Genomic DNA, 12,319 nt, shown 5'->3' with positions numbered 1-12,319 from the left:
GTCACAAAAAGCAGAAATAGAGATAAAATTAATCACTAACCTTTGATGATCTTCATCAGATGGCACTCATAAGACTTCATGTTACACAATACATGTATGTTTTGTTCGATAAAGTTAATATTTATATCCAAAAATCTCAGTTTACACGTTATGTTCAGTAATGTTTTGCCTCCAAAACATCCAGTGAATTTGTAGAGAGCCACATCAATTTACAGAAATACTCATCATAAACGTTGGTGAAAGATACAAGGTTATGCATAGGATTAGAGATACACTTCTCCTTAATGCAACTGCTATGTCAGATTTCAAAAAAGCTTTACGGTAAAAGCACACCATGTGATAATCTGAGTACAGCGCTCAGCCACCTAAACAAGCCATACAGATACCCGCCATGTTGTGGAGTCAACAAAAGTCAGAAATAGCGTTATTAATATTAACTTACCTTTGATGATCTTCATCGGAATGTACTCCCAGGATTCCCAGTTCCACAATAAATGTTATTTTTGATCGATAAAGTCCATCATTTATGTCCAAATACCTCCTTTTTGTTTGCACGTTTAGTTCACTAATCCAAATGCACAAAGTTCAGACGAAAAGTAAAAAAAGTTCCATTAAAGTTCGTAGAAACATGTCAAGCGATGTGGTGGTTAAGGGTGCTGTACTGCAGCGCCAGCTGTGCCACCAGAGACTCTGGGTTCGCGCCCAGGCTCTGTCGTAACCGGCCGCGACCGGGAGGTCCGTGGGGCGACACACAATTGGCATAGCGTCGTCAGGGCATGCCCCAAGGGTCAATACTGGGGCCCCTCCTGTTCAGCCTGTACATTAATGATCTGCCTTCTGTCTGTACTGGGTCTGAAGTTCAAGTGTATGCAGATGATACAGTGATATATGTGCATGCAAAGAGCAAACAACAAGCTGCACAAGAACTCACTACTGTAATGGTCCACGTTACAAAGTGGCTCAGTGACTCGTGTTTGCATCTCAATGTGAAAAAAACTGTTTGCATGTTCTTCACAAAGAGGGCAAAAGATCTGGCTACTGAGCAAGATGTCTATGTGTCAGGGGAGAAGCTCCAGGTGGTATGTGATTTTAAGTACCTTGGCATCATACTTGATTCCAACCTCTCTTTTAAAAAGCATGTGAAAAAGCTCATTCAAATAATCAAATTGAACCTAGCTAATTTCCGATTTATACGAAATTTTTGACTACAGAGGTAGCAAAACTGTACTCCAAATCTATGATACTTCCCCACCTAACGTACTGCTTGACTAGTTGGGCCAAAGCTTGCTGTAAAAGCTTGTAATATTAAAACCTATTCAGTCTGTCTACAAACAGGCTCTCAAAGTGCTTGATAGGAAGCCCAATAGCCATCATCACTGTTACATCCTCAGAAAGCATGAGCTCCTGAGTTGCGAAAATCTTGTGCAATACACCGACGCATGTCTTGTATTCAAGATCCTGAATGGCCTGGCACCCCCTCCACTCAGTATTTTTGATAAACAGAAAACCCAAACATATGGCAGCAGATCCACAAGGTCTGCCATGAGAGGTGACTGTATAGTTTCCTTAAGAAAAAGCACTTTTAGTAAATCCGCTTTCTCTGTGAGAGCTTCCCATGTCTGGAATACACTGCCATCAGACACACATAACTGCACCACCTATCACACTTTCACAAAATGTATGAAGACATGGCTAAAGGTCAATCAGATTTGTGATCATAATCCCTAGCTGTGTATTTCCGCTTTCCATGTTGTCTGTTGTCTGTAGCTTGTGAGGTGTGGAAACACTTTGTTGCTTTTATGGATTTTGTCTTGTTGCTTTTTGTTCTATGTTGCTCTGTCTGTATGCTACGTCTTGCTAGCCCTATGTTGCTCTGTCTGTATGCTACGTCTTGCTAGCCCTATGTTGCTCTGTCTGTATGCTACGTCTTGCTAGCCCTATGTTGCTCTGTCTGTATGCTACGTCTTGCTAGCCCTATGTTGCTCTGTCTGTATGCTACGTCTTGCTTGTCCTATGTTGCTCTGCGTGTGCTCACTGCTCAATGATTGTCTATATTGTAATTGTTTTAAATAACCTGCCCAGGGACTGCGGTTGAAAATTAGCCGGCTGGCTAAAACCTGCACTTTTACTGAAACGTTGATTAATGTGCACTGTCCCTGTAAAAATAAAATAAACTCAAACACAAACCATGCTTCACCGCAGGGATGGTGCCAGGTGTCCTCCAGACGTGACGCTTGGCATTCAGACCAAAGAGTGCTATCTTGGTTTCATCGGAGAGTCCTTTAGGTGCCTGTTGACAAACTTCAAGCAAGCTCTCATGTGCCTTTTACTGAGGAGTGGCTTCCGTCTGGCCACTCTACCATAAAGACCTGATTGGTGGAGTGCTACAGAGTTGGTTGTCCTTCTAAGGTTCTCCCATCTCCCTAGAGGAACTCTGGAGCTCTGTCACAGTGATAATTGGGTTCTTAGTCAACTCCCTGACTAAGACCCTTCTGCCCCAATTGCTCAGTTTGGATGGGTGGCCAGCTCTAGGAAGAGTCTTGGTGGTTCCAAACTTCTTCCATTTAGAAATAATGGATGCCACTGTGTTCTTGGGGACTTTCAATGCTGCAGATATTTTTTGGTACCCTTCCCCTGGTCTGTGCCTCAACACAATCCTGTCTCGTAGCTCTTCGGACAAGGTCTTTGACCTTGTGGCTTGGTTTTTGCTCTGACATGCACTGTCAACTGTGGGACCTTATATAGACAGGTGTGTGCCTTTCCAAATCTTGTCCAATCAATTGAATTTACCACAGATGGACTCAAATCAAGGTGTAGAAATATCTCAAGGATGATCAATGGAAACGGGATGCACCTGTGTTCAATTTCGAGTCTCATGCAAAGGGTCTGAATGCATATGTAAATAAGTTATTTCTGGTTTTTATATATTGTTATACATTTGCACAAATTTCTAAAACCCTGTTTTTGCTTTGTCATTATGAGGTATTGTGTTTAGATTGATGAAGGTACATTTTTGGGGGGAATCCATTTTAGACTAAGGCAAAATGTGGAAAAAGGGATGGGGTCTGAATGCAGTGTATGTGTGTGTGTGATGGGATGTATTGACAATATGGACAGTATGTGGATAAAATATGTTCTACATCTGAACAATAGTATATGCACAGCAATATTTCAATAGGATTTTCCCTGACTAGAATACAGTATATACTGTACATGTAAGTGGAGGCTGCTGAGGGGAGAACGGCTCATAATAATGACTTGAATGGAACAAATGGTATGGCATCAAACACATGGAAACCATTCCACTGTTTCCCCTCAAGCCAATACTATGAGTCTGTCCTCCCCAGGTAAGGTGCCACCAACCTCCTGTGAGGTAAAACAGGATGTAAACAAGACTTAAAGTGACCAGTCTTCCATGACTATGTACATAGGGCAGCAGCCTCTAAGGTGCAGGGTAGAGTACCAGCAGGTAGAACAGTGACCAGTCTTCCATGACTATGTACATAGGGCAGCAGCCTCTAAGGTGCAGGGTAGAGTGACCGGGTGGTAGCCATCTAGTGTCAGTGATTGAGTTTAGGGCAGGGTACTAGGAGGAGGCCAGCTAGTGTTGACTATTTAACAGTCTGATGGTCTTGAGATAGAAGCTGTTTTTCAGTCTCTCGATCCCAGCTTTGATGCACATGTAGTGATCTCGCCTTCTGGATGGTGGCAGGGTGAACAGACCGTGGCTCGGGTGGCTGAGGTCCTTGATGATCTTCTTGGCCTTCCTGTGACACTGGGTGCTGTAGGTGTCCTGGAGGGCAGGCAATGTACCCCCGGTGATGCGTTGGGCGGACCGAACCACCCTCTGGAGAGCTCTGCGGTTGCGGACGGTGCAGTTGCCGTACCAGCCGATGATACGCCAGACAGGATGCTTGCGATGGTGCATCTGTAAAAAGTTTGTTTTTCGATGCCAAGACAAATTTATTCAGCTTCCTGAGGTTGAAGAGGCGCTGTTGCGCCTTCTTCATCACACTGCCAGTGTGGGTGGACCATTTCAGATTGTCAGTGATGTGTACACCGAGCAACTTGAAGCTTTTCACCTTCTCCGCTGCGGCCCTGTCGATGTGGATGGGGGCGTGTTCCCTCCCTCTGCAGTCTCTGCAGTCTCCTTAAGTCCACGATCAGCTCCTTTGTTTTGTTGACGTTGAGGAATAAGTTATTTTCCAGGCACCACTCCGCTTTCAGCATACTCATTTCAGCATACTCATTTCAGCATACTCATTTCAGCATACTCATTTCAACACACTAATTTCAGCATACTCATTTCAGCACACTCATTTCAGCACACTCATTTCAACACACTAATTTCAGCACACTCATCTCAGCATACTAATTTCAGCACACTAATTCAGCATACTCATTTCAGCATACTCATTTCAGCACACTAATTTCAGCATACTCATTTCAGCAGATTAATTTCAGCACACTCATTTCAACATACTCATTTCAGCACACTCATTTCAGCATACTCATTTCAGCACACTAATTTCAGCACAATCATTTCAACACACTAATTTCAGCACACTCATCTCAGCATACTAATTTCAGCACACTAATTTCAGCATACTCATTTCAGCATACTCATTTCAGCACACTAATTTCAGCATACTCATTTCAACACACTAATTTCAACATACTCATTTCAGCACACTAATTTCAGCACACTCATGTCAGGATACTCATTTCAGATAGCCACCCACCTACTATATATAATTACTGTAAAGTGGAGACACACCACATTATGAAAATGATAAATTATAAAAGTTATCTTTAATTATATTGTCAACCCAATATATATATAATATATATATATATATATATATTTATATATATATGTTTATTCAAGTGTTACAAGACAATAAGCACTCTATACTGCCATTACACCAATTCTATTTGACATTTCGGTTTCTTCTTCCCTCCTCGGTAGTGAAAACGGTGATATCCTTGGGAATCACAACCTGTATTTGACATTAATACTCTTCTCTTCAAGGAATGAATCACAGTAAATGAGTAGAGAAGCCCATATAACTGCTTGACACTGAAACTAATGTTAAACACTAACCTCAGGGGCTCCCTCACTACAAACTGGAGTTACATCCCAAATGGCAACCATATTCCCTGTTTAACACATTACTTTTGACCAGGGCCAATAGTGCTCTGGTGCTCTGTCTCTGTCTCTCTGTCTCTGTCTCTCTGTCTCTGTCTCTGTCTCTGTCTCTCTGTCTCTGGTGCTCTGTCTCTATCTCTGTCTCTGGTGCTCTGTCTCTGTCTCTGTCTCTGGTGCTCTGTCTCTGTCTCTGGTGCTCTGTCTCTATCTCTGGTGCTCTGTCTCTATCTCTGTCTCTGGTGCTCTGTCTCTGTCTCTCTGTCTCTATCTCTGTCTCTATCTCTGTCTCTATCTCTGTCTCTCTGTCTCTGGTGCTCTGTCTCTATCTCTGTCTCTCTGTCTCTATCTCTATCTCTTGTGCTCTGTCTCTATCTCTCTGTCTCTATCTCTGTCTCTGTCTCTATCTCTGGTGCTCTGTCTCTATCTCTCTGTCTCTGTGTGTGTGTGTGTCTGTCTCTGTCTCTCTCTGTGTGTGTGTCTGTCTCTCTGTCTCTGTCTCTCTGTCTCTGTGTGTGTGTCTCTCTCTCTCTCTCTCTGTCTCTCTCTCTGTCTCTCTGTGTGTGTCTGTCTCTCTGTCTCTGTCTCTGTGTGTGTGTCTGTCTCTCTGTCTCTGTCTCTCTGTCTCTGTGTGTGTGTCTGTCGCTCTGTCTCTGTCTCTCTGTCTCTCTGTCTCTGTCTCTCTGTCTCTGTGTGTGTGTCTGTCTCTCTGTCTCTGTCTCTCTGTCTCTGTGTGTGTGTCTGTATCTCTGTCTCTTTGTCTCTCTGTCTCTGTGTGTGTGTCTGTCTCTCTATCTCTGTCTCTCTATCTCTGTCTCTCTGTCTCTGTCTCTCTGTCTCTGTCTCTCTGTCTCTGTGTGTGTGTCTGTCTCTCTGTCTCCGTCTCTCTGTCTCTGTGTGTGTGTCTGTCTCTCTGTCTCTGTGTCTCTGTCTCTCTGTCTCTCTGTCTGTCTCTGTCTCTCTGTCTCTGTCTCTCTGTCTCTGTCTCTGTCTCTGTCTCTGTCTCTGTGTGTGTGTGTGTCTCTGTGTCCAGAGGTTACTGAGTGAAAACACCAGAACAATAGTGTTCAGTTGCTCAGGGTCTCAACAACTTTAAAATAATTGTTTAAAGTAAAGTAGTAAAATACTACTTTCAAATATTTTTAAATTAAAGCAGTGGCCTATGTTAGAAGGGAGAATAGAAGTAGTGGATGTGAATGTGACGGTATTGAGACAACCTTGAGAACAGAGATACAGTGCCACAGGGCTGGTTCCTAGTCGCTAATTAAATGTGACAGTTGGTCAGTCGAGCTGTTTCAAGTCACTGCACATCATAAATTGATATTTGAAAAATAAAACAGAAATTCATAGAAACTCGTAGTCTACGCTACACGTGCTTTAACATATACAGGGCATTCATAAAGTATTTAGGTCCCTTGACTTTTTCCACATTTTGTTACGTTCAATTCTTTTGACATCAATCTACACATAATACCCCATAATGACAAAATGAAAACAGGTTTTTAGAAATGTTTACTCATTTATTAAAAATAAAAACAAAAAAAAATACCTTATTTACATAAGTATTCAGACCCTTTGCTATGAGACTCGAAATGAAGTTCAGGTGCATCCTGTTCCCATTGATCATCCTTGAGATGTTTATACAACTTGATTAGAGTCCACCTGTGGTAAATTCAATTGATTGGACATGATTTGGAAAGTCACAATCCTTTCTGTATAAGGTCCCACAGTTGACAGTGCATGTCAGAGACACAACCAAGCCACAAGGTTAAAGATTTGTCCAAATAGCTCCGAGACAGGATTTTGTCGAGGCACAGACCTGGGGAAGGGTACCAAAAAAATGTCTGCAGCATTGAAGGTCCCCAAGAACACAGTGCCCTCCATCAACTCTTTGGCCTGAATGCCGAGTGTCACATCTGGAGAAAACCTGGCACCATCCCTATGGTGAAGCATGGTGGTGGCAGCATCATGCTGTGGGGAAGTTTTTCAGCTGCAGTGACTGGGAGACTAGTGAGGATCGAGGGAAAGATGAACAGAGCAAAATACAGAGAGATCCTTGATGAAAACCTGTTCCAGAGCAATCAGGACCTCAGACAGGAGTGAAGGTTCACCTTCTAACAGGACAACGACCCTAAGCACACAGCCAAGATAATGCAGGAATGGCTTTGTGATAAGTCTCTGAATGTCCTTGAGTGGCCCAGCCAGAGCCCGGACTTGAACCCAATTGAACATCTCTGGAGAGACTTGAAAATAGCTTTGCAGCGACGCTCCCCATCCAACCTGACAGTGCTTTAGAGGATCTGCAGAGAAGAATGGGAGAAACACCCCAAATACAGGTGTGCCAAGCTTGTAGCGTCATAAGCCTAAGAAGACCCGAGGCTGTAATCGCTGCCAAAGCGGCTTATGGAGAGAAATTAACATTACATTATCTGGCAACAGCTCTGGTGGACTTTCCTGCAGTCAGAATGCCAATTGCACACTCCCTCAAAACTTGAGACATCTGTAGCATTGTGTTGTGCCACAAAACTGCACATTTTAGAGTGGCCTTGTATTGCACCCAGCACAAGGTGCACCTGTGTAATAATGATCATGCTGTTTAATCAGCTTCTTCATATTCCACACCTATCAGGTGGATGGATTATCTTGGCAAAGTAGAAATGTTCACTAACAGGGATGTAAACAAATTTGTGTGCGTATGGAACATTTCTGGGACCTTATATTTCAGCTCATGAAACATGGGACCAAACCTATACATTTTGTGTTTCTATTTCTCATCCTAATATTTCAATATTTGTGTGTATTGTGTATTGTTGTGTATTGTTATATATTTCTGCACTGTTAGAATTAAGTATGCTGAAATGAGTATTCTGAAACTGAAATAAGGAAACTGAAATTAATGTTCCGAATCTGAAATGAGTTTGCTGAAATGAATGTTCCAAATCTGAAATGAGTTTGCTGAAATGAATGTTCTGAATCTGAAATGAGTTTGCTGAAATGAATGTTCTGAATCTGAAATGAGTTTGCTGAAATGAATGTTCTGAAATGCCTTTGGGATGGTCCAGAGCCATGCATTTAAATGTATGGCTCTGGGATGGTCTGCTGTTCAAAGCTGACCTCTGTGACTCAGTCAACTGAATCATCTCTCAGCAACATGTCACATCTAAAAATATCAACCTTTTCAAGTCCTGACAGGGAGATTGTCTGACAGGGAGTTGTCTGGTTGAGTTAGGACAACAGAGAAACCTTTGGTATGACAGATGGGAAGGTGACTAGGCTACAAACTATGAGGAATCGTTTTGGTATATGTTCACCCACAATAAGGCTAAGCTTATAAACCCTTTACCAAAGTAACCTCATTGTAAAGTGTTACCGAAAAATCTGTCCTTTATATAATCCTGAGAAAACTTAAGAATAATTGTTTTACCCCTCTTTCTCCACAATTTTGTGGTATCCAAATGGTAGCTACAGTTTTGTCTAGTCGCTGCAACTCCCGTACGGACTCGGGAGAGGCGAAGGTTGAGAGCCGCGCGTCCTCCCGAAACACAACCCGACCAAGCCGCACTGCTTCTTGTCCTTGAACTACTGCGCCACTCGGGAGTTTAGAATTTAATTTGCATTATAAACTGGGTGGTTCGAGCTCTGAATGCTGATTGGCTGAAAGCTGTGATATATCAGACCGTCTACCATGGGCATGACAAAGTATTTTCTTTTACTGCTCTAATTACGTTGGTAACTAGTTTATAATAACTAGTTTATAATAGAAATAAGGTACCTCAGGGGTTTGTGATATACGGCCAATATGCCACGGCTAAGGGCTGTATCCAGGCACTCCGTGTTGCGTCGTGCCTAAGAACAGTCCTTATGTAACGATTTTCTTGAGTCGCAGGCGAGGCGGACCAAAACGCAGTGTGGTTATTATTCATGGTTCTTTAATAAAGAAACTATACATGAATAGACTAACAAAACCAAGAAATGTGGGAAAACCCAAAACAGCCCTATCTGTTGCAAACACAGAGACAGGAAACAATCACCCACAAAACCCAACACCAAACAGGCTACCTAAATATGGTTCCCAATCAGAGACAATGACTAACACCTGCCTCTGATTGAGAACCATATCAGGCCAAACACAGAAACAGACAAACTAGACACACAACATAGAATGCCCACTCAGATCACACCCTGACCAAACAAAACATAGAAACATACAAAGCAAACTATGGTCAGGGTGTGACACCTTAGCCGTGGTATATTGACCACACTGGTTAATTAGATGATATCTAACTTCTGAAAGTTTAGAATAAAACCGGGGACAGTGGGGGAAAAAAAAAACTAGAACAACAGTAATCGTCCTGTAACTGTGCTTCTGTCAGCAGGATCCTGAAATCATCCCCACATAGAAAGATCCTCCTAAAACATCTGGATGCCTGTCCTATCATAAATCTACAAGATAAATGCTGGAGCTTCAAAAGTCAAGAGAGAAGTAATGACTAACGCAACATCTTGGCACAACCTGAAATATACTTGAAATACACGACATCTGAGATGCACAACTTATGGGGAGAATCACTCCGGCTCACATGAGTTATAGTTTCAGTGCATTAAGGGATCACTTTCAAAGACCATTATAACATACGCAATATGTTTGACTTTCCAGATATTGTCTAGAAATACTGTGAATCTGTTTTGGTTCAGATGCACAGACAAATGGATTAGATACCAAAAAAAATAATGCACCAAACCCTCTTGAGTCAACAGGAGTTCCATGTCTTTTCCTGTTATTATGTTTGTTTAAGCGAATACAAGCCTGTCCTACACTATATTCATGAAGATACAGTTACTCACTGTAAACCAGGTTTGGCTTTCGTAGCCATCTACTCAACTGTGAAATAAATGGATTATATTTGATGGATCCATGCCATATGATACATCAGAGACGTTAAGGCTTCAAAACAACAAGACCGCTATTCTTGCTTAAGAAATAATCCTTGGAACAACAGCAAAGGCCATTCAGTGTTTATATTTCTCTGCAAACTATGGAGCTCGTAAAGCCCCCCCACTGTGTTGTCATCTGGCCTTTGAGATCTGAGGTGACAGGACATCTTTTCATGATTGATCTTGTGATGGAAAAATACCCACATGTTAATTAAGTGGCCTGCGTGTCCAGATGCTTGCTCATTTGTTTCAAATAAATGACTGATATATACTGTATATATATATAGAGAGAGAGAGACTGAAAACAGAGACTGAGACTGTGCAGAGCGGCCTCATACATGTCAATGAAGGCAAAGTGCTAGGAAACGTAAAAATTCTCCTGTGTGTGCTGATATAAATTGGCTTTTGAGAGGATCCTTCCTCCAGGGGCTGTATGCTCCGTGCTAAGTGCCCTTAACTAAGCATTATATTGTGTAGCTTTAATACATTCAATAGAAGTGCAGTCAATCTTAATAATATAGTAAAGAGGAGTAGCATCAGTAGTAGTAGTAGTGCCAGTAGTAGTAGTATTAGTGACAGCAGTAGTAGTAGTAGCAGCATAAGTAGTAGTAGTAGTAGGAGTAGCATCAGTAGTAGTAGTAGTGACAGTAGTAGTAGTATTAGTGACAGCAGTAGTAGTAGTAGTAGTAGTGACAGTAGTAGTAGTATTAGCATCAGTAGTAGTAGTAGTGACAGTAGTAGTAGTATTAGTGACAGCAGTAGTAGTAGTAGCAGCATAAGTAGTAGTAGTAGTAGGAGTAGCATCAGTAGTAGTAGTAGTGACAGTAGTAGTAGTATTAGTGACAGCAGTAGTAGTAGTAGTAGTAGTGACAGTAGTAGTAGTATTAGCATCAGTAGTAGTAGTAGTGACAGTAGTAGTAGTATTAGTGACAGCAGTAGTAGTAGTAGCAGCATAAGTAGTAGTAGTAGTAGGAGTAGCATCAGTAGTAGTAGTAGTGACAGTAGTAGTAGTATTAGTGACAGCAGTAGTAGTAGTAGTAGTAGTGACAGTAGTAGTAGTATTAGCATCAGTAGTAGTAGTAGTGACAGTAGTAGTAGTATTAGTGACAGCAGTAGTAGTAGTAGTGACAGCAGTAGTAGTAGTAGTAGCATCAGTAGTAGTAGTAGTAGTAGTAGCATCAGTAGTAGTAGTAGTAGTAGTAGCATCAGTAGTAGTAGTAGTGACAGTAGTAGTAGTATTAGTGACAGCAGTAGTAGTAGTAGTGACAGCAGTAGTAGTAGTAGCAGCATAAGTAGTAGTAGTAGTAGTAGTAGGAGTAGCATCAGTAGTAGTAGTAGTGACAGTAGTAGTAGTATTAGTGACAGCAGTAGTAGTAGTAGCAGCATAAGTAGTAGTAGTAGTAGCATCAGTAGTAGTAGCATCAGTAGTGGTAGTGACAATAGTAGTAGTAGTAGTAGTAGTAGCAGAAGTAGTAGCAGTAGTAGTAGGAGTAGCGTCAGTGGTAGTAGTGACAGTAGTAGAAGTAGCAGTAGTAGTAGTGACAGTAGTAGTAGTAGTATCAGTAGCAGTAGTAGTGATAGTAGTAGTAGTAGCAGCAGTAGTAGTGACAGTAGTAGTAGTAGTAGTATCAGTAGCAGTAGTAGTGATAGTAGTAGTAGTAGCAGCAGTAGTAGTAGTAGTAGTGACATTAGTAGTAGTAGTAGTAGTAGTAGTAGTAGTATTAGAAGTAGCAGCAGTAGTAGCAATAGTAGTAGTAATAGTAGTAACAGTAGTAGTAACAGTAGTAGTAGTAGTAATAGTGATAAGAGCAGTAGTAGTAGTAGTAGTGATAATAGTTGTACTACTAGTAGTAGTAACAGTAGTAGTGATAATAGTAGTAGTAGTGGCAGTAGTAGTATAGTAGTACTAGTAGTACCAGTAGTAGTAACAGTAGTAGTAGTAATAGTGATAATAGTAGTAGTAGTAGTAGCGATAATATTAGTAGTAGTAGTAACCGTAGTAGTAGTAGTAGTAGTTACAGTAGTAGTGATAATAGTAGTAGTAGTAGTAGTAGTAGCAGTAGTAGTAGTAGTAATCGTAGTAGTAGTGATAATAGTAGTAGTAGTAGTAGTAGGAGTAACATCAGTAGTAGCAGTAGTGACAGTAGTAGTAGTAGTAGTAGTAGTAGTAGAAGCAGAAGTAGTAGTAGTGACAGTCGTAGTAGTAGTAGTAGTAACAACAGCAGTAGTAGTAGTAGT

The 12,319-nt window shown here is 41.5% G+C and overlaps 1 protein-coding gene across 1 annotated transcript in view; it reads left to right on the top strand.

Annotated features, from left to right (window-relative positions):
- The window catches only part of LOC121840759 (vegetative cell wall protein gp1-like), a gene marked incomplete at its 3' end in the record, with an annotated part of 61,497 nt that extends 50,170 nt beyond the window's left edge, over positions 1 to 11,327 (top strand). Inside the window, exon 3 of the mRNA XM_042305842.1 lies at positions 10,695 to 11,327. Within this exon, the coding sequence (XP_042161776.1) occupies positions 10,695 to 11,327 (633 nt within the window). The remainder of the gene's footprint in view (positions 1 to 10,694) is intronic.
- Between the last annotated feature and the right edge of the window lie 992 nt (positions 11,328 to 12,319).

The sequence above is a fragment of the Oncorhynchus tshawytscha genome, linkage group LG25 (assembly GCF_018296145.1).
Source record: "Oncorhynchus tshawytscha isolate Ot180627B linkage group LG25, Otsh_v2.0, whole genome shotgun sequence".
NCBI lineage: Eukaryota > Metazoa > Chordata > Actinopteri > Salmoniformes > Salmonidae > Oncorhynchus > Oncorhynchus tshawytscha.
Note: the sequence above shows the minus strand (reverse complement) of the source record. Positions and strands in the feature narration are given on the sequence as shown.